This window comes from Lynx rufus, unplaced genomic scaffold (assembly GCF_022079265.1).
Source record: "Lynx rufus isolate CCGP_SWC_20201006 ecotype Redwood Valley unplaced genomic scaffold, mLynRuf1.p SCAF_5, whole genome shotgun sequence".
Classification (NCBI taxonomy): domain Eukaryota; kingdom Metazoa; phylum Chordata; class Mammalia; order Carnivora; family Felidae; genus Lynx; species Lynx rufus.
Genome location: NW_025814867.1, coordinates 98,502,640 through 98,524,742, shown reverse-complemented (window position 1 = coordinate 98,524,742; position 22,103 = coordinate 98,502,640). Strand labels below are relative to the sequence as shown.

The 22,103-nt window shown below is 40.8% G+C and overlaps 1 protein-coding gene, 1 long non-coding RNA gene and 1 pseudogene across 2 annotated transcripts; 1 reads left to right on the top strand and 2 right to left on the bottom strand.

Moving 5' to 3' along the window:
* Nucleotides 1-1,798: 1,798 nt before the first annotated feature.
* QTRT2 (queuine tRNA-ribosyltransferase accessory subunit 2) lies at nucleotides 1,799-21,078 on the top strand. Its single transcript, XM_047100026.1, has 8 exons — nucleotides 1,799-2,019; nucleotides 3,716-3,771; nucleotides 5,973-6,049; nucleotides 8,145-8,357; nucleotides 13,772-13,971; nucleotides 16,116-16,267; nucleotides 18,827-18,944; nucleotides 20,540-21,078. Exons 1-8 carry the CDS (start codon nucleotides 1,820-1,822, stop codon nucleotides 20,769-20,771), a joined length of 1,248 nt encoding a protein of 415 aa, XP_046955982.1. The 5' UTR covers nucleotides 1,799-1,819; the 3' UTR covers nucleotides 20,772-21,078.
* On the bottom strand, nucleotides 8,060-9,232 carry LOC124526844 (uncharacterized). Its single transcript, XR_006965754.1, has 2 exons — nucleotides 8,963-9,232; nucleotides 8,060-8,339 (listed from the first exon to the last, which is right to left on the bottom strand). It is a non-coding gene; the product is annotated as an uncharacterized LOC124526844 (long non-coding RNA).
* Nucleotides 10,269-11,075, bottom strand: LOC124526842 (60S ribosomal protein L7a-like; annotated as a pseudogene).
* Nucleotides 21,079-22,103: the final 1,025 nt, after the last annotated feature.

Sequence of the window (22,103 nt, the reverse complement as noted above, 5' to 3'; positions counted from 1 at the left end):
TTGGTGACATGTCGATTTTTGATCATGAGGATAGGACTCTGAAGAAGCCCCAGATAGCAGAATGTGAGTACATAGCATCAGAGTCCTGCATGGTGGAGAGAACCAAGTAGATACTCCTCTCCAGTTGACCTAGTGTGTTCAGTATAATAAGCTGAGGATTTTGAATTTTACATTCAACAGTATCGGGAATAAACTTTTGTGCATTGTATCACAGGAGAACACATCTCTGCATCTAAGAACATGGTGGTCAATGTCATCTAGAGCTCCCAAGGACCTAATGGCAGACTTTGGGCTAAGAATGAAGAAAGCTATTTCTTCAGTTGAGGAGAGAGTGGGAAGGGGAGATGAGAGAAAATGTTTTCAGGATTGAGTGGATGATTAGTCACATTTGAAGCTCTTCTATTAAAAGATGGGACTCCTAGAACATGTTTATTGTCTCTTTCCACAAGGATAGGACAAGGGGGTCCCTGAGAGAAAGGTAAGTCTGGGAAGCCAGGAGTCTGGGCTTCCAGATGTAGCTGTTTCTTCCCTCTTGGAGAGTCCCTGTGTCTAACCTTGGAGAATCTGAGTTTGGTTATTTTAGAGAATCAGTGGGTTTCCTTTCAGTTATCTTTATATATGTAATCATTACTTGCCCTTCCTATTCTAGGTAATATATGCATGTGGCATTTGGCTTTCCATGTGGTACCCTTTAGGTCATGAATGCAGTAGCTTGTCCTCTTTCGTTTTTGGTTCTCAGATTAAATTATGTGCATTCTGATTTGGTTGTTTAGTCTTTGAGATTAGTTTGTTTGAGCCTGACCCTGAGGGTGGATCTGTGCTGAGTGTGTGGACAAGATCAGGCTCCAGGGTTTGCCACACAAAAGGACCAGGGACTAGTCACCAAATCCCTGATAAAAGTAGTGCTAAATTGCTTATGAATTGCATGTATGCTCCACATGGTTTCTCACCTCTGTTTGGACACAATATAAGAACAAATTGGGAGATAATCTCACCTCTCAGAGATTATCTCTGTTTATCTTTTGATGTATATTGTTCCATGTAGTTTAATAAACCCCAGGATGCTGATTTGGAATGTGCCTTCTTCATTTTTTTTTTTTTTTTTAGTGTTTGTTTATTTATTTTGAGAGAGAGAGCATGCATGCACAAGTAGAGGAGGATCAGAGAGAGAGGGAGAGAGGAAATCCTGAGCAGACTCTGCCCTGTCAGCCTAGAGCCTAATACAGAGAGCTTGATCCCATGAACGGTGAGATCATGACCTGAGCCGAAATCAAGAGTCTGACACTTAACTGACTGAGCCACTTCAGTGCCCCTGGAACCTGCTTTCTTTATGTAACAACATGTTAGGAAAAATTGCTATGTTGCTTAGCACTCTCTCAAATTAGAAAAAGAAAAAAATGAATCAAATCAGTAATCAGTATGGCTTACATAGTGTGGCCTTCCTCTATATACATTTTAAAAGCTGAAAGTTAGCCTTTGGTGAAAGAGTGCACACTCTTTCCATGATTAGTCTTTACTCCTGTCCTTCTGTTTGTTTGCTTTTCTTCAGCACAGACAAAAATTCCGTGACTGAATTTAAATATGGTTGATGTCATCATTTTGCTTTAAGACTTGGAGAAGGTATCTTATTCTGTCCAGGTCTTTTCCTATTTCTTTCTTCCTGCTATCTAAAACAGTTGTAGGCTGGAAGTAGTAATAAATATGCTGTCATTCATCATCTTGTAGGTTACTTTCTTTGTAAAATGCTTAGCCTTTAGATGTCATGGAACTCCTGAATGTACTGTTCTTTTCTTATCAGGACCTAGAGGAATCCCCCAGAATGAAGCTGAGTCTTACCAAGGTAGTTAATGGCTGTCGCCTAGGAAAAATAAAAAACCTGGGCAAAACAGGAGACCGCACCATGGACATTCCAGCCTGCCTTCTGTACACCAAGACCGGCTCTGCCCCACATCTGACCCATCAGACACTGCATGCTATCCACGGGGTTCCTGCCATGGCTCAGCTTACACTGTCCTCACTGTAAGTGTTAGATCTGATCATTTAAGTATAACTCTGGCAGCAGCTTAGATACCTTAATAAGGTACAGCAAAGAGAAAAGACTTTTATATAAATATATAATTTATTGTCAAGTTAGCTAATACGCAGTGTATACGGTGTGCTCTTGGCTTTGGGAGTAGATTCCCATGATTCTTCACTTACATAAAACACCCCGTACTCATCCCAACAAGTACCCTTCTCAATCGCCAGCATCCATTTTCCCTGCCCCCTGATGCCTGACCCCCCACTCCGTTCCACCCTCAGTTTGTTCTCCATATTTAAAAGTCTGTTATGGTTTGCCTCCCTCTCTGTTTGTAACTATATATATATTTTTTTTCCTTCCCTTCCCCCATGGTCTTCTGTTAAGTTTCTCAACTTCCACATATGAGTAAAACATGATATTTGCCTTTCCCTGACTGACTTATTTCATTTAGCATAATACCCTCCAATTCCATCCACGTTGTTACAAATGGTAAGATTTCATTCTTTTTCATTGCCACGTAGTATTCCTGTGTGTGTGTGTGTGTGTGTGTGTGTGTGTGTGTGTGTACACACCACATTGTCTTTATCTGTTCATCAGTTGATGAACATTTGGGATCTACATAATTTGGCTATTGTTAAAAATGCTGCTATAAACATTGGGGTACATGTGCCCCTACAGCACTCCTGTATCCTTTGGATAAATTCCTAATAGTGCTATTGCTGGGTCATAGGGTAATTCAATCTTTAATTTTTTGAGTAATCTCCAAACTGTTTTCCAGAGCAGCTGCACCAGTTTGTATTCCCATCAACAATGCAAGAGTGTTCCCTTTTCTCCACATCCTCGCCAACATCTGTAGTTTCCTGAGTTATTAATGTCAGCCACTCTGACTGGTGTGACGTCGTATCTCAATGTAGTTTTGATTTGTATTTCCTTGATGATGAGCAATGTTGAGCACCTTTTCATATGTCTGTTAGCCATTTGGATGTCTTCTTTAGAAAAATGTCTATTCATGTTTCTGCCCATTCTTCCCTGGATTGTTTGTTTTTTGGGAGAAGACTTTTTTGATTATATGTACAAAAACTTGTAGATTTTTAGAGTGAAATCAGAGATACCAAATATTATACATTATCTGACCCTAATCTGGAAGCCACAGGCCAGACCTACATACCAGAGCTGCTTCACTATTCTTCTGATCCAACCGTGCCAGTATGGCGGCTTTCATTGCCATTACTCCCAGAGGTGACAGGCAGGGAATGCTAGGTAAGAACTAAACTTAGACTCTAGAGTCTGTCTTCATGTACCAGCCTCAAACTTTTCCCTTTATCTGCATATGTACTTGCTAGTACTATTTTATGAAAACAAAACTAATGGAGTTAAATCATTTTATGTAATGTACATACTGACTTTATCCTTCATTGAAGAACATGCTATATGGTGAAATAACTCTGCAATATTGTGTTAATAATAGGGGAGGAAGGAAATCCGGGTATTAGAAGCACTTAATCTTTGGCAGTTTCTGTTCCCACAGAAACACTTGTAAAGTGAAGATCTATGCTCTGGCTAATGAACACAGCCCAATGAGTTGGGACTCTTGAATAATGGCATGCTTTGTTGTTCAAGAGTACATTTACTGTCAGCTGTTGCATAGAGTATCTGTAGAACAATTCATTATGTATTTTTCTGATTTGCTCATAGGGCAGAACACCATGAGGTCTTGGCAGAATATAAGGAAGGAATTGGAAAGTTCATAGGTAAAAATTGTTATTTGTGTTTGTCTTGTGATGTATTAATTTGAAGTTTGGAGGTGCTGCTGACTGATCTTTCATTCAGATACTTATTCATTAATTTAATGAGCACTTACTGGGCATCTGAGAACCACACATTGGGGATTCAAAGATGAATAGCAACAGTTGCTTCCCCAGTGGAACTCAGAGCCTGTCTGGGATAAAGATTAATAGGTAATTGTAGTAGGATACAGTGACCGCATTTGCAGGATTAGGAATATGTACATGTACCGTGAGACCCCAGAGAGAGGAGCACATAATTTGCTGTAGGGGGTACGTGTGGAAGGAGGTCGGACTAAAGAAAGGATTCTTGAGAAAGAGGATGAAGGGGTATCTCAGCTGAGTCCAGGAAAAGTAGAAGTTACCCAGGTCAGGAGGTGGGCACAGTGGTGGAAGTACACACGTGTGGGCAGACACACCAGGCACAGAGCAAAGACCCGGAGGTAAAAAGCTGCATGAGACATACCTAAGATTCAAAGCAGTCTAGCATGTTTGAGCCTAAAACATAATGCAGAAGATCAAGTGTTTACCTATAGCTATATTTTCATGTTAATATTTATTATCTTTTGTTCCAGAAATAGGATTTTATATGCAAATGTATGTGTCCATTTGTTTGTAGGAAAGCTTAGCAGTGCCAGCTTGAGAATCCATTCTTCTGTAGACAACTTTCTCCTGAAGCTTTCTCCCAATATCTAAGACTCACATAAGTGAATGAAAATTTTGTTTCCATTGGTTATTCAGTCCTCTGCTTCTGAGGGAAACTTCATGATAACTTGGTGGTAGTCACAAGGCCTTGTATTTCATTAGAGGAATTTATGTAATGTTTTCCTTGGACTGAAACCAATTTTAATTTTTCTTTAACGTTTATTAAGAAAATTTCTTTTAACATTTATTAATTTTTGAGAGTTGGAGGGAGAGAAAGCATGAGTGGGGGAACGGAAGAGAGGGAGACATAGAATCCAAAGCAGGCTCCAGGCTCTGAGCTGTCAGCACAGAGCCCAACGTAGGACTCAAACCCATGGACCGTGAGATCATGACCTGAGCTGAAGTCCAAAACTTAACCAACTGAGCCACCCAGGCTCCACTAACATTTATTTTTGAGAGAGAGAGACAGACAAAGCATGAGCAGGGAGGGGCAGAGAGAGAGGGAGACACAGAATCCAAAGCAGGTTCTAGGCTCTGAGCTGTCAGCACAGAGCCTAACGTGGGCTCAAACTCAAGAACCATGAGAATCATGATCTGAGTCAAAGTCAGACACTTAACTGACTGAGCCACTGAGGCCCCTCTAGACCAAAACCAATTTTAAAACCAGATTTAAAGTATACAATTATAAATATATAGTATAAGTACATACATATATATGTATTATATATGTAATTAAATATATAATTGAGTGAAAATAGCTAAATAAGCTTTCTAGGGATAACCATACTAACTGAAATTATGGAAATAGGTGGAGAGCTGCAGAGTTGTTTTTTGTTTTTGTTTTTATTTTTTAGTTTGCTTTATTTTCTGGGTCTTTTTTCAGTAAAATCCTTTTTTTAGTAAAATGCAGGGTTGCATATGAAATTTAAGCACATATGGTTTAGTAAGCACTTTTTTGGATTTTTTTTAATGGCAATATTTTTGAATAAACAACCTAAGAAATTGTCATCTTGAGTCAATGAAACTTACTGAGAATTTGATCCATTTTCAATATCCTGTAGCTTACCTGTAATTCTGCCTCAAGGTCCCATGTTGTGGGATGGCTTGCTTATTAATGAGATTACCTTTTGACCATATTGTTTTATCTTTCCAGTAGCTAGTTCCTTTGGATGGTACCTAGAATGAACATACTTGATATCAAATTTTTCTTCAAAACAAATCAAGTAGGGTCAATGTGGCCCTAAACACTTATTGTATCTCATACTTCAAGATGTACTTTTTTTGTAGCAACTCGTTGGTCATTCGACATGAACCTTTAATTCTTTTTTCAGATGAGTAGGTTTTAAAGGTAACTTTTTCATTCATGTTGACAGGCCTCTTATAATTCTAAGATCGGATATGAACAGTTTACTATGTTTAGAGTTGCTTTATCCAGCAGTACACTTATAAAGCTGCACTCTGTTACAACACAGTGTAATTGTTGATGTAAGTGCTTTCAAGAGTTCTTTTCTATGTCTATACAGGCATGCCAGAATCGCTCTTGTACTGTTCCCTGCATGATCCAGTCAGCCCCTGCCCAGCCGGTTATGTAACGAACAAGGTGTGTTCTCAGAAGGGCCTCCAAGGCTGCAGCTTTGTCCCAGATAGTCAGCCTATTGTATCCCTCCAATGCTGGATCCCACTGTCTGGGTTCCTAGCCCATTCCTGACCCCTTTATACCTTTTCCTTATGTCTGTGAATATAATGGGAGGTGTGGTTTATAGGAATTAGAGTAGGGCTGCCTGTGGATGGGGTTAAGGTAAGGAATATATCCTCAGCATTTTCATTGTTGCAAAAAATTGGGGGATGAAGGAAGGTCAAGTACATGGCAAAAAAAAAAAAGAAAAGAAAGAAAGAAATTGCTATGATGGTAGAAAGCAATAATTTTTTTATGCCATGCTTTATTTGCAGTTTTAACAACCTCAGGAAGTGCTAGGGAAGTTGCTGATGAGTGTTATCACATGTATAACTATATATAGTAGAGTCTCAGTGTAATACTGCTTGCTTTTAGAACAGAATTTGAAAAAGCTGGGTGCACAGCCAGAGATTTTAGCTAGTGAAGAACAGTATCAAAAAGACTTCATTACAAGTTTTCACCTGAGACATGGCACATTGGTCTTGTCTCTGAGGACTACATTCTGGCAAGGCCTCGGTATATACTGCTGCTTTACAAATGCAATTACTTTTCCTGTACCTACTTTATTGATGTCAACAATATCTGTTAATCTTGACTAAGTATTTTAAATTATTCTTCTGCTTTAAACTTTATTTTGTAATTTTAATCCAAAAGATGATATTTTTACTTCTGTTATCTACCCCATTTGTAAAGGAAAGAGGATTTATTTAAACAGTGTTTTGTTTTTTAAATGTTTATTTTTGAGAGAGAGGGAGAGACATGGAGTGTGAGCAGGGGAGGGGGAGAGAGAGAGGGAGACACAGATCCCGAAGCAGACTCCAGGTTCTGAGCAAGCTGTCAGTACAGAACCCGATGCGAGGCTCAAACTCACGAAACATGAGATCATGATCTGAGCCGAAGTTGGACGCTCAACCAACTGAGCCACCCAGGTGCCCCTAAATAGTGTTCTTAATTAAGCCTTAGGCCAGAATAAAAAGATGTATGTGGCTTCCCCATTTATGTCCTTGTCAATCTCTTCTAAGAAGAAAGATACTGTAGAGGAAGGAGTAACCAAAAAAAGAACATTATATGGAGATGCTTATGTATTATCTGACTTACTTTTTTTATCTGTATCTAACTCAAGCTAGTAAATACTTACTAACCTTCAATAATATGTAAGGGTCTAGACTAGGCTTTTGGGGTACAAACATGAATTGAGATATTCTAGCCAGAGTACTTATAAAAGTACTTATAAGGTACTTATAAAAGTATTTCTTATGAAAGAAATAAGTACAAATTACTGTAAGAGCTTAGAAGAGTGAGTGATGGATTATGCCCAGATAGGTTTGGGAAGCACAATACAGTAGATGATATTTGAAGTCTGTCCTGAAGGATGCATAGTATTTTACCAGGCAGAGAAGAAGGGAAGGGCATTTCAGCCAAAAGGAACAATGTGATCAAAGACAGAGAAAGATTGAAGTCTGTGGTGTATTTAGGAACAGCATGCATGGGGTGGGGTCTCAGAGAATAGAAGACTGGACTAGAGAAATATAACAAAGAATTCTTGGGGCTAGCTCAGAAGCTGGCTGTGTGGCCACCGAAGGGTTCTCTAAGAGCTATAAGGTCCTTGGAGAATTGGAAAATGGTGCAGGAAGCTTCTTCTACTCACCATAGCTAGGATATTGAATTGCCACCATATCTCCATTTGTAAAGAGGAATTAGGGGCGCCTGGGTGGTGCAGTCGGTTAAGCGGCCGACTTCAGCCAGGTCACGATCTCGCGGTCCGTGAGTTCGAGCTCCGCGTCAGGCTCTGGGCGGATGGCTCGGAGCCTGGAGCCTGTTTCCGATTCTGTGTCTCCCTCTCTCTCTGACCCTCCCCCGTTCATGCTCTGTCTCTCTCTGTCCCAAAAATAAATAAACGTTGAAAAAAAAAATTTAAAAAAAAGAGGAATTAAATTTACTATTGCTTTACCATTTTATTATTATTCTTTTTATTTGCATTTTGCTCTTGCTCATTCCTCATTATTTTGTTCCCTGACAGTCTGTGTCGGTGTGGGGTGTTGGGGGACGAGTCGAAATGACTGCTTCCAAGTTCATGGCAATTCAGCAGGCCCTTCAGGCAGACTGGTTCCAGTGCCTCTCAGATGGAGAGGCATCTTGTGAGGAAGCAACTTCCATAAAAAGAGCCAGAAAGTCTGTTGATCGATCACTTCTATTCCTGGATAATTGTCTCCGGCTGCAGGAAGAGTCAGAGGTAAGGCTGTACCGCTCACCACTCCTTTCTGTTTGAAACTGTCCCTTACTTAGGTTCCTTTTCTGCTCCTCCTCCCACTTCTCTGCTTCTCACTTCCTGGTCTCTTTTACTCTCCTGTTTTCTTTTCCTGAACCATAACTATTCTTGCTCTCTAGGATTCTGTCTTAGGCTCCTTTTCACCCCACTCTGGATTTTTTCCCTGGGCAGCTTTCCCTTAGTTTTAATTGCTGAATAATTCTGAAATTGCATGTACAATCAAGATCACTCTGCTTAGCTTCAGAATTGTATACAGTGGACTTTAGCCGAGTTGTATTAGAATATCCCTCATATGCACCTCAAACTCAAAGTAACCAAACTCAGTATCTGATCTCCTCAAACCTCTTCTTTTCTTCTGTTTCTCGGTTTATAGCAGCCACCAAGTTCCTCAGCCCAGAAATTTGAGTCTTTCAAGGCTTCGTTTAATACCCAATTTAATATCCAACTGTCCACTCCTTCTTGATTCCTAGGAATCCTTCTTGATTTCTAGGATCTGCCTCCTCCTCCCCATCCTTCTTATCACCACCTGGAGGCAGAATAACCTCATCATCTCTTATGTGGACAGTTACCTTTTAATTATTCTCTCTGTCTCTGGTGTCATTTCCATCCAATCCATCTTCAGCCCTGCTGTCTGAGAAGTCTTCATAAAACACGAATATGAGCCCATAAGAACTTCCTGAAAAGAATTTAATGACTTTCCATTCAGCGCTTATGTGGCAGGGACAGCCTGCTGTTACCTGGCCTCTGCCCACTTCTCCAGCTCAGGACTGGCTGCAGCTGGCACTCTGGCCCTTCTCAGTCACTTGCAGTTCCCAGCAGTGTTACCCTGTGTCATTCTGCTGACGCTCTACATGGACTTCCTTCTGGGCTGTTTCTTTTTTTCTTATCTCCAGTCGTATTCCTTCTCTTGCTTCCAGATCCAGCTCATTCCATTACATTCATTGTTCTAGGAAGCTGTCCCTGACCCTTCCAGGGAGTTCTGTTCATCCTTTGCCACCCCTTTAATTTGTATGTGGCCATATTATATAGCTCATTTTATATTGTAGTGCAATGATTTCTTCATGTGTTTGTCTTTATTACATTGTGACCTCCTTAAACTCATTTTCTGAGCATCATTTTTGTATCTCCATCATGTAGCAGAATGCCTGACATAAGGAAGCCCTCGATAAATGCTTGCTGATGGTAGCTGGGTATGACAGGGTAGGGAGGATGTAGCTGTGGCAGGAAATAAGAGATCCTGGGTGCAGAGTGAATGAAGCTCACTAGGAGAGAGCAGAGCTAGTGGGAGAAGAGAAGGTGTGACCACAAGGGAGAATTCAAGCATTGACACCATTGATGTGGAGGAATCCTGAGCAGTGGTTAGGTCCCACTGTGGCAAAGCGCATTGAGTCTGAAGAACATTGTTATCTTAAGTGTACCAATAAAAAATGTAATTGGCTACCAATGTTAGTGTACATGAAATGATTAGAAGAGACCTTAGTTGTCATTCTGAATAGAACGCTCAGTATCCGCAGTAAGAGTTCAGCGTGGGGACATTGCCGTGGGTCCTAATTGTTAGCGTTGCTCACTAGCAATTGTTTTGAGCCGGTAATTATCCTTGTAGGATGAGTAATGTTTCCATGAGTAGAAAGGAGGACAGGGAGTGTGACAGCATGATTATTAGAACAGCTGGATGAGCCTCAAGCCCCTCTTCCATGCTAGTCAGCCTTACCATTTCACATTATTGCTGTGTGTTGGTCCCTCTTTCTATCCCTATAATCATGCTATTGTCTTGACATGATTATTACATGGTTATTACTCTTACATGTGTCTCATTTTTTTCTTGAAAGGGAACTTTTTAGTACTATTATGTACAGGAAAAGCAACAGCACACACTTAGCCCAATTTGGTGACCAGTTCTTTAGCCATTGCCTTTTCCAACTTGGCAATGCAAACCACTGACTTTGGACCCAGGATGTTGCCTCCCCAGTGATGGCGGACCTCATCATATCTGTCATTGTAATTGGTCCTGATGGCTTCCAGCAGTTTAGCCAGAGCTCCTTTGTCTTCTGAGTTAACCTGTGTGAAGGGACAGTGGTGCAGGTCTTCCTGTGGACCAGATGCCCCACCTGGCCTTCCCCTTGATGATACAGTATGGAACTCCCATCTTAGGACCCACTGCAGGCAGGAAGACAACCAGCTCAATGGGACCCATATCATGTGCAGTCACTACCAGCTGAGCCATTTTGTTTTCCGCCAAGGTGGTAACAGTATTAGCCCCAGCTTGAGGAACGGGCGGCCTCTTAGTGGGGACATCCCCTATGTTGGCAGCTTTCTTAGCCCAGGCCTACAATCTCTTTCTTCTCTTGCTTTGGTCTGTATTTGTGGGCCAGCTTAGGCGTTGAGTAGCTGTGTGGCCATCCAAGACCAACGTCCTGAGTGGACTGGTTAATTGTGGGAGGTACTTTTAGACGTTTATGGAGAAGAGCCCTTTGCCGCTGCAACTGGATATAGTTGCAACTGGACAAAGTGGGTGAGGTCCCTTTTGGGCTGGATGTCCTATTTGATGCCAAAGTTCTTGGGCCTTTTCTGAGACTGGGAATTGACCACCTTCTTGGCCTCCTGCTTCTTCATGACAGCAGAGGCCAGAGCCACCTTCTTCCCCTTAGGCTTCTCTCCTTCCAGCATCTTGGATGGCTGGAGGAGAGAGCACCTATGTTCCATTTTAGATAGTAAGTTATATGATTATGCTTCTTACATCCATGAAAGGAGGTTTTCCAGATAGGGCTGTGTCAGTCATGGAAAGGGGCAGGCCTGTGTAACTACCTACTTTGTATGTCTGCATACCTCTTTTCCTCACTGGATCCTCTTACTCTCTTTTTTTTTATAATGTTTATTTATTTTTGAGAGAGAGAGAGCATGAGCAGGGGAGGGACAGAGAGAGAGGGAGACACAATCCAAAACAGGCTTCAGGCTCTGAGCTGTCGGCACAGAGCCCAATCTGGGGCTCAAACTCACAAACCGTGAGATCATGACCTGAGCTAAAGTGGGATGCTTAACCAACTGAGCCACCCACGCGCCCCTGGATCCTGTTATTCTGAATGCCCTTAAATACTTAAATACTGTTGCTGGCATTCTTTTCTTCATATATTTCCTAGGCCAGGGATGGCAAATGGGTTTCATCCCAAGGTGCTTGGAGCTGTGCCTGGGTGCAGCAGGAAGAGAGTTATCTGTCAGCCATGTCTGCCATGGGGAGTGGCAGCAGCATGCCAGGCATCTGTCGTTCTAGCCGGGCAGTCACATTTGTATCACACATGTCTGAAACTTTAGGTCTGTATACTTAGCGGCTGATACCTCAAACTCACAATGCACAAAACAGAATGATCATCTTGCCTCACCCTCCACTGTTTTCCTAGAATTTTCTATCCCTTCTCATCCTCTCTCTGGACTTCCAAAACAGGAGCTAGGAGTCATCCCAGACTTTTCCCCCTCTCCTTGGGCTACTAATTGGTCAAGTTTGTGGATCGTACCTTCTAATGAGTTTTCAGATCCTGCCCCTCCCCTTCACCCACTGCCACTGTTTTAGTCTGGGTCCTCTTGGTCTTTCATCTGGATTATTAAAGTTGCCTCCTACCCATCCTTTAGCCATATTTACTCTTAATTCATTTCTGTACACAGCAGCCCAAGTGTTCCTTCTGTTTGTGTCCCTCTTGCTTAAACTGAGAAGTGAAATTCCCTTTTCACAGCAATCCAGGCTCCTTCCCCATTCCTCTCTTCTACCAGAGAGCCACTGTCAATTTGCATTTTTCCATGCAAACCTTACTTTTTAGTTGCATATACATAGTGTTTACATATATACATGACTATATGGGGTTCTTATTGCACGAATATGATCATATGCTCAGAAGTGTGCTTGTTTTGTTTAGCAGTATCTCAGAATTTCATTTCTTGTCAATGCCTATGTTGCTATATCCACTGCATTCTTTTTAAAACACCTGAGTAGGAAGACACTATGAATGTATCATAATTTATTTAGGCCTTTACTCTATTAATGTATACTTGTTTCCAGTTTTTCATTATTCTAAACATTTTGTGAATATACCTTGGTGCTTATGAATGAATATACTCGTAGGAGAGATTCTTATAAGTGGAATTTTAGGACATAGGATTAAAGCATCGACATTTTGACAAGTTTTGTTTAGTTGGCCCTCCCAAAAAGCAGAACTAATTTCTACTCTTCTTTAGTTATCAGAGTATGTGTCCTTTCTCTAACACTTTTTCCTCCACTGTGTCACTATCTGTCTTTTAACAATTTTGTCAGTGTGATGGGCAAAAACGGTACCTAATTGTTGCCAATTTGTATTTCCCTACTGGTGAGGTTTAGTTAGCTCTCCATATGTGTACAGGGCATTCACATTTATTTTTCAGAAGTTCCTATTCACATTCACATATTTGCCCAGATGTCTGTGGGTTGTCATTTCCTTAGAAGGTTTGTTGGAGGCTTTTCTATGGTATAAGTATAGTATGGTATCTATTCCGACAAGCAGTGAGTTCTCCTTTGCCTCTCAACTCCTTTGTTGAGAGTGTGCTTCACTAGAGAAGTTTTGATGATTTTGTACTCAAATATGTTAGCCTTTTTGGGTAAGCTTTAGCTTGCTTAGGTAGGCCTTTCTTACCCTAAGATTATAAAAACTTGAATATATCTTTCTGATACTTCTATAACTATGTTTTTATGTTTAGATTATAGGGCTCTGTGGGATGTGTTTTTGAAGATGGTGTGCAAAGTAGTTTTTAGTTTTTCGCAAATGGACAGTTAGTTCCCAACCGTACAGTTCTTTTCTTTTTTTAATGTTTATTTTTTAGAGAGAGAGAGAGAGAGAGACAGACAGACAGAGTGTGAGTAGGGGAGGGGCAGAGAGAGAGGGAGACACAGAATCCGAAGCAGGCTCCAGGCTCTGAGCTGTTAGTACAGAGTCCAACACGGGGTTGAACCCAGGAACTGTGAGATCATGACCTGAGCCGAAGTCGGACGCTTAACCCACTGACTCACCATGTGCCCCCCAACCATAAAGTTCTTAAAGTCATCTCTAAGAGACTTGGAGGTAACCTAAATTGTACTTGCTCAGTGTTAATTTAATCTAAGCTCAAACATGACTATATGTGCTTATTGCCTCAGTTTCTACTCAGTCTTTTCTTACTTATTTGGGTGGCTTTCAAGTTGTGGTTTTTGGAGCCCTAAAGATTCTCAGGGAGGAGGGAGTATCATCCTCCTTTCATGCTTCAGCTGTAGCAACTGCACTGAGATCTCTTCTATCTCTTGGTCTTCCATGTATAGTCCTTTTAAACGAAGGTTTCCACTACTGGAAACAGTTAAAGCATCCAGTCTTTTCTTCCTGTAGGTCCTTCGGAAAAGTACCATCATTGGTGTGATTGAAGGTGGAGATGTGATGGAGGAGAGACTGAGGTCAGCACGAGAGACAGCCAAGCGGCCCGTAGGTGGCTTCCTTCTGGATGGCTTTCAAGGGAATCCCACAACCCTGGAAACTAGACTGTACTTGCTGTCATCAGTCACTGCAGAGCTGCCGGAGGACAAACCCAGGCTAGTGTTCAGTTAGGACGCAGGCCAAGTTTCGTGGGCTTCAATGCAGGGGTGCTGGTGATTGTGTATTATGCCGAGTCTCTACATGGGCATGTCTTTTGATGAACTGATTATGCCTTTTCTGGGCTGAATCTGCTCAGGCTGACTGTGGGAAGAGTTTCCATCACAGCTGTCCTGCCTTTGATTTCAGAATATAGACAAGGACAATTGTCATGTGAACTAGTTTATTTGATCCTCATAAGGGAGGGCAGGTGTTATACTGTTTCCCTTCATTTTTGTGCCAAGTGCAAATATTCTTCATTATAACATGGCCCCTGGGGACAGGAATAAAGTCGTATAGGACTGTGGCCTTAATCAAGGGAAGTTGAGGACAGATCGGGGGTGCCTAGCAGAACGAAGGTGGGCTGTAATAATAAGAACCTGGAAGAAGTTCTTAGATTTGAGGCATGTAGTAACTGTCATTTTTTTTTTAAATCAAGGGTACTGGCATCATTAATGGGACTAGTTCTTTCCATAAACAGGATTCAGTATGTACTGGTGTAGAGAGGTGATCTACAAGATTTAAAGCTAAAAATCCTAAGGTTCTAAGTACAGCTGATGTCTTTCTTATTATACTACTGCCATTTTTCTTTTTGTTTTGTTTTGTTTTGCTTTTTAATCTCTAGTTTTTGTCCAACGTGGTGTGAATATTTATGCTTTTTTCCCTACACATCTGTTTAGAGGTTTGATTATGGGATGCTGCTTTATACCTCTCGGGCTGTTGGATGCTATATAGTATATGTAAATTTTACCACTTTAAAAAAATCCCAGGATAACTTGCAATAAAGTGTATGAATCTTATGGACAGCGTGATGAATTTTTACACATGTATACAGCCCTGTAACACAGAGTTGAACAGCCAGAACCACCAACCCTTTGCCAGTGCAGCCAGAACTTCCCCCATCGTTTTAACCTGGTTCTCTTGTGTTCATTGTTCCCCCTCCTGTGATTATCTTGTTCTGGTGCAGATAGCAGTCCAGCACTAGTATTTCCAGTCATTTTCTAGACTTCTTTGAGCTAAATGCTCACAGATGTCTGTTACTGGATTTGAGTGCTGGGATTGTTTTTCATCCTATATGTGTGTAGAAATGCTGTCTTTAGTTGGAGAGGAGTTCTAAAACATTAGTTGAAGGAAACTGTAGTCATATATATAAATGTTCTGGTTGTTTAATATTACATAAGATTTTTTTGGACTTCTCTTAGAAATCAGGGAGTCTGTTAGCTTTTCTCTGCCAGTTCATAAAAGGGACTGTGGGTAGAAAAACAAACTAAGAAAAGCAGCCAGCAGCCAACCCTGATCCAGGGTGTCTCCCCTTCTTGTTTTAGTGGCAAAACCTGGTTGAGTGTGATTAACCCTCCCAGAATGCCTTACCCATTACCTCTGAAAATACCACCTCATTCCATGTAGACTTTTTATTAATGGAGAAAATACAAAGAAGAATAAAGCCAAATAGAGTTTTAGATCCTGTGGGCAGAGTTCAAATTCTGAGAGCAAGAGTTGCTTTGTAAATGAACCTATGAAGAATACAACAGATAAAAATGTCTTTGTTAAACCAATTATAAAAAAGAAACTATAGGTAAAATACAGTTAAGACATGGAAAGTATTTGAGGGGGAAATAAAGCACACAGCTTTGTACTTTTTTTGTTTTTTAATCTTTTAAAAATTGTGAAGTATAGTTGACCTATAGCTTTGCCCCCTTAAAAAAAAATCTGTGTAGTGGATAGATAGACTGTAAAGTTCAGTTGAAGACTAGGGAGGCTGTTCAGAAGGAATTGGCGGGGGAAGGAAACTAACTTTATTGAACTTCTCTTTGGGACTTGAAACTCCTCTGTGTGTTTTTACAGTTAACTCCTTAATCTTCGCAACACATCTGTGAGCTATGTATTATGCTTTTGTTTTTAAAGTTAGAAAACTAAAACCCAGAATGGTTAAGAAACCTCCCTAAAGTCACACAGTAAGTAAATAAAGGGCAGAACTGGGATTCGAGCCCAGGTCCCTCTGCTGCCCAAGTCCTGCATTCTTTCCACCACACCTTATTATCTGTTGCCTGCTACACAGTCTGGCATTGTCCTCACGTCAGTGTTCCTACTGTTGTTTTCACAGGCTCATCTGTGGAGTCAGCCGACCAGATGAGGTGCTCGAGTGTATTGAAAGAGGAGTGGACTTATTTGAGAGTTTCTTCCCTTATCAAGTGACAGAGCGGGGATGTGCCCTGACTTTCAGCTTTGATTACCAGCCGAACCCTGAAGAGACGTGTAGGTTTTCTGAAGTTAGTCTCTGTGATAGCCTCAAGTATCTTCTATTTCCTCTTCATTTTTGGCTTGAGTCACAAGCCAGAGATATGTGCATACTGTAACATCAGCCTTTTATAAAACTACATTTTTGTTTCTTATCTATACGCTCTGGCATGTTGGCACACAAAACCCGGTCGGTTCTTAGTGCTATCCCTGTAGCTCATCAATTATTTGGAAGTGATTTTATAGTGAGCAGAACCAAGAAAAACAAAACACTTTCTATTAACAATTTGAAAAAAGAACATTCAGAGTGAATAGTGATGAAAATCTAAGAACAGAAAACCTTTTAACTGCTTACTAAAAGTTAACTCAGTTTTTCACAAAAGAGTTCTTGTCTGCTTTTTGCCAAGGCCATGCTATCAAAATACAGAAGAGTCGTACCCCATCTGATCCTAGTGTCACTTTTGCTTTTTTGGGTTTTTCACAGAGATGTGAAAGCTGTTTTCCTCTGCTAATATTGCTTTGAAGTACCACCATCTTTTTTTATTGTTTAGTTAGAAGTCAAGAAAATCAGTTCCAGAGTCTGACATTTAACTGACAGTAGGAAAAGAACTGGGATATGGGCTATGGGCGTCGGGCTGGGGTCCCAGTTTCTCAGGTGGCTGTTGCATGCCCAGTCTGCCCGCTGGCCTTCGCAAGGGGCTCTCCCTTCCCGCTTCCTGCTGTCCTTTGAGCTCCTCCGTCACCACCAGCCTTACATTGAACTCAGGCCAGAGACTTCTTAAAGGTTCACTTTATTCCCCAGAAGTTATTAAAATTTCATCCAGAAGATGTTATAGTTTTATAAAGCAAACTAACCATTAACCGAAATTGGATTATTCTGGAAACAAATTGGTTTGCTCAAATTCTTATATATAGAAGGTCAGTTTTACTGTCCTTTAAACTGACCATAATATAATGTATGCTGATGAAAAAGCATACCACAAACTCTATAAATGTTCATTTACAAGCTTAATTATTTCCATAAAGACATGGGTAACTGTTATTCTGTACCATGAATATATAAAACTCTACAAAGAACCCGATACTGAATTCTCAGGAACACACAAGTTCCTTTTTTGGCTAGAGAAAGGTGTTTCTTCATGATTAGGAAAACTGAAACAGTTTGAACATTTTCCATTAAAGTATTATTAATAATCATATTTGTGTATGTGTGTGTATAGTAAGTTAAAGTCTTTTGCCAATTACAAAGTGACAATTGCAAAGGAGTAAGTTGCCTGTATAGGAACTAATATAGTTCCCCCTAGTGACAAGAATTTTGCAAAAAGCCAGGGTGTTATTGCAGTTTTCCACATCAGCATACAAATTCATGGCAGCAAAATTATAACAGCCTCAATGCTGAGGTCACTTCTTTCTTTCCTTTGATCTGGACAAAATTATCTTCTTAGTGCTGTTTATTTTCCTTGGGCCAACCCTGAACTTGTTACTACTCCTTCCCAGTAATACTTCTCTGCTTGCCCCTGTTCAAGACAGCTGGCTCTTTGCATAGTAACTGGTGTTTCTCTTATAAATCCAGGAACATTCTTTTCTTTTTTTTTCTTTTTTTTTTTTTAATTTTTTTTTAACGTTTATTTATTTTTGAGACAGAGAGACAGAGCATGAACAGGGGAGGGGCAGAGAGAGAGGGAGACACAGAATCTGAAACAGGCTCCAGGCTCTGAGCTGTCAGCACAGAGCCCGATGCGGGGCTCAAACTCACGGACCGTGAGATCATGACCTGAGCCGAAGTCGGACGCTTAACCGACTGAGCCACCCAGGCGCCCCAGGAACATTCTTTTCTAAAGAGTTCAGGGGAACAACTCAAGTCCCCATTTAGTTCTGGATAATCTGAGTTCCTTCCAGGGACTCCATACAGAATACATAAATTAAAACTATATTCTACTTTTAATCTATTTGGAACATAGGCAGTTACAAAGCACAATTTGCATGTACATTTTGATGAGACATAACTCCCAACACACACACATCCACCCGCTTCCAGGGGCTCCTGGGTGGCTCAGTCGGTTGAGTTTCCGACTTCGGCTCAAGTCATGATCTCACAGCTGGTGAGTTCAAGCCCCGTGTCGGGCTCTGTGCTGACAGCTGGGAGCCTGGAGCCTGCTTCAGATTCTGTGTCTCCCTGTCTCTCTGCCCCTCTCCCACTTGCATTCTGTCTCTGTCTCTCAAAAATAAATAAACATTAAAAAAAAAAAAAAGATTTCCACCCCCCTCCAAACACACACACACACACACACTCCCTGTTTTCTTAAAATCATTCCTTGACAGTAAGATTATATATTACATACTTGTAACCATAGTTTGCTTAGACATTGTTGAATCTCCAAGTTTTGATAATCTAGAGAATGTCAGTGATCATCTTGGTCCATATTACTACTTTCCTTGTGTCATTTCCTTAGGATAAATTCTCATGAGTGGAATTACAGAGTCAAAGGGCATAAAATAGTAACTAGAATAAAAATCTCCCAATGGCCACTCTTTATCTGATTTTCATTCAAGACTTTTTGTTGATTTGTCCTTTAGTATCACAACAAAATGGGACACAGGAAGAAATAAAATACACAGATCAAACAAAGAAAATTAAAACAACCAGTTGCAACCAAGAAATTACATCATTTGAAATTAATCTGAAGGAAAAAAAGTAAGGAATTTTTTTAAGTTTGGATTTTGATGTCTGACTTTTTAATTTCAGTCTGTTTTAAAAGTTTATGTAACTGTTCCCTTTTCAGTTTATGACTTCATAAAATATTTATAGTTGGATATTATTTGGGCCTTCTCAAATTCAGTTCCAGAAAAACTCTTTTTTTCTGCAGATGAATTTGTGTACTTTGTCTTGTCAGAAAACCGAGGCTAGATAACTGTTGTTTTAGAAGAGCTGTCAGAAACATTAGGCCAAATACATTGTCTGGTGTCTTCTACTCTTTCCAGTTACTTTAAATAATGACAGAGCAAGATAAAGATTTCAAGATAAAAAACAACAAAGTGTTTAAATTCTAAGGAACTTAGGTCATCTTGGTTATATACAGATTATAAATCTTAATAAAAGATTTCCCTCTATAAAGAATGAACTAAGAGATCTTGTAACTTTGTATTTGGCCTAAAGTGGTAATTATTAGTGAACCAGTGAGGGGGTTTTCTGTGAGTTTGGTACTCTCACTTCTGTGCTGGCGTGTTTTTGGTCTTATGTAAAGGAACACTCTAGGGATTTAGACTTACTTATGTCTTTCTAGTAATAGTACAGACTTGAAAATTTATGAAAGAATATGAAAATCCTAGGTCTAATCTATATTCTACAGGGGCTTCTTGATTGTAGGTCTGAAATGGTGATGTTTACCACATTTAACTTCTTGGAAAATGGCCAAGGAGATTCATTGCTGTTTTTAAAATGCTAGGGTAATATAAATGGGTTACTACTAAAATTCCCTTACATTATAGATTTAACTGGAAATTGCAGTTTTCTTATTGTCAGCACTAGACCTAAAGTTCAGATCCTAGCACTGCTCTTGACTCTGTGACCTTGGTCAAGTTGTTTAACTTAAAAGCTGATAAAAAGTGACACATGTAGTGCTTAGTATGTGTCCAGCAGTGTCCAAATCCTTTGCTATATCAACTCATTTAATTCTTGCAATAAGTCTCTAAGGTAGGTACTGTTATTACACTTATTCCCATTACAGATGAAAAAGTAAAGACACAGAGGGAGGTTAAATGACTTGCCTGAGTGAGTCGAGTAAGGCATCAAACCTAGGTGTGGTAGCATCAAACCCGTCCTCTTGACCCCCCCCCTCCCTGCCACCGGCAGAGATTAAGTGAGACAGTCTTTGTCAAAGTGCTTTGTAAACCACAGGAATCTATGCAAGTGAAAGGTCATATTGTGTCTTCGGGTCCTAGTTCTGGTGGCGAGTGGGAAAAAAGTGTCATTCATCAGAACAGTGTTTGCTATCATTGTGTGCCTTTGCAGTGTGACCGACAAAGCTCGGCATGAGGGAGTGATCACGTGACTCTCCTGATGCTCCTGTGTAAGCCTCAGTCCAGGAGGTTATATCTGTCAGAAGAAGACTCCCGAGTCTCCTGACTCATGCTCTGTGTTAACTTTTCACTTCGTTGTCATCTTAAGCAGGTGACCGGCACTACATTTGCCAGTGATGTTATTAACTATTGGTTATATACCAGCAGAATAGATAGCAGATTTCTTATATTCCTCACTTACTGGAATATTGTTGTAACTTCCTTTCTCAGGTACCAGGAGGACTTTGATCCACTTGTGAGAGGGTGTTCCTGTTACTGCTGTAAGAATCATACTCGTGCGTACATCCACCATCTGCTGGTGACCAACGAGCTGTTGGCTGGAGTCCTGCTTATGATGCACAACTTTGAACACTATTTTGGTTTTTTCCACTCCATCCGGGAAGCACTAAGAAGTGACAGACTGGCACAGTTGAAAGAGCTCATCCGCAGGCAAGCGTCTTGAGACCTGGCATACACAAATCAGACTTTTCACACTGAGACCGCCCCACTGTTGTCACACAGGAAGAAGAGAAGGAGAAACAATCTTAGCTTTAATTATTTGTATTTGAGAATAAGGTGTACGCAAATAAGGAATGTTTGTATCAAACTCTGCCTCCATGAGAAAGGAGATTTCTTATAAAGACTTAAGTGACCCCAACTGATCAGAAAGAATTAAACCATGACCTTTAATATTTCAATGCTAACTTTTTTTTTTTTTTTTTTTTGAGAGAGAGAGAGAGAGAGCACACATGTTTGTGCATGTGGGGGCAGGGGCAGAGGGAGAGGGAGAATCTTAAGCAGGCTCCATGCTCAATGCAGAGCCTGATACGGGGCTTGATCTCACAACTATGAGATCATGACCTGAGCCAAAATCAAGAGTCAGACACTTAACTGACTGAGCCATCCAGGCGCCCCTCAGTGCTAACTCTTTTAGTCAATGGAGATTCGTTTAGTCAAAGACGAAAGCTTTAGGTGAGAAGGGACAGCCTTGAAGTGGGGTTGATGAGATTGTGTGGGTTCATTGAATTAGATTAGAGCTGGAAAGGAGATGATTGGTCATGAGCAGCATGACTTCTGTAGACATATGGCTGTTGACTGTAAAAGGCATCTAGCTGATTTAAGAGCTTCCTAGTTTTAATTCTTATATTCTCAGGGCCCTCTTGGACACTTCTGCCTTCCAACCTGCCCCAGTACTGCAGTCAGTCAGAAAAGGTTCTTGGGACTTAACCAGGCTCACATCTTCATGGAATGTGGGGCTCACACATTTCTCCTATGATCAGTTGGCCGAGGATACACTCTTTCATTTGACCACGTTATCCGTATGTGACTTGTCTATGTCCATGCAGTGGCCTGTTATGAGCCGAAAAGTTTGCCCAGATGTTTTTGTCTGGTCATACAGATCCACTATGGTCTACCCTGGGCTCATTAATAGTCTAAGCACATAACAAGTGTAGCCCCATCACTGCACATCATTCACTATGTGCCCACTTGGATGGAGCCCTGGCCTGGCAATTATAAGATTGGGTTTCACTTCTACTCAGCTGTGACACCTGAGCAAATAACTTAACCTCCCCTTGCCTATTTCCTCCTGAACAAACAGGGACAGGTATGGTGGATAGCACCACATGACCTTCTAAAATTCCATCCAGCTCTAATGATTGGGGAGCAAAAAGTTTTAGATTGGAGGCAGCCTTCTTGTGTCCTGGTTTATTGATCACTGTTGGCCTGGTGAAAAATGCAGTGGGCAAAATGCTAGAATCGGGCAATAGTAGAGAAGTTTGCGAGCCTTGAAAGA

Coding starts and splice junctions, on each gene's coding strand:
- QTRT2 (XM_047100026.1), top strand. CDS start 1,820: ATGAAGCTGAGTCTTACCAAGGTAGTTAATGGCTGTCGCCTAGGAAAA. Junction 2,020..3,715: donor CAGCTTACACTGTCCTCACT/GTAAGTGTTAGA, acceptor ATTTGCTCATAG/GGCAGAACACCATGAGGTCT. Junction 18,945..20,539: donor ATTAATCTGAAGGAAAAAAA/GTAAGGAATTTT, acceptor TTCCTTTCTCAG/GTACCAGGAGGACTTTGATC.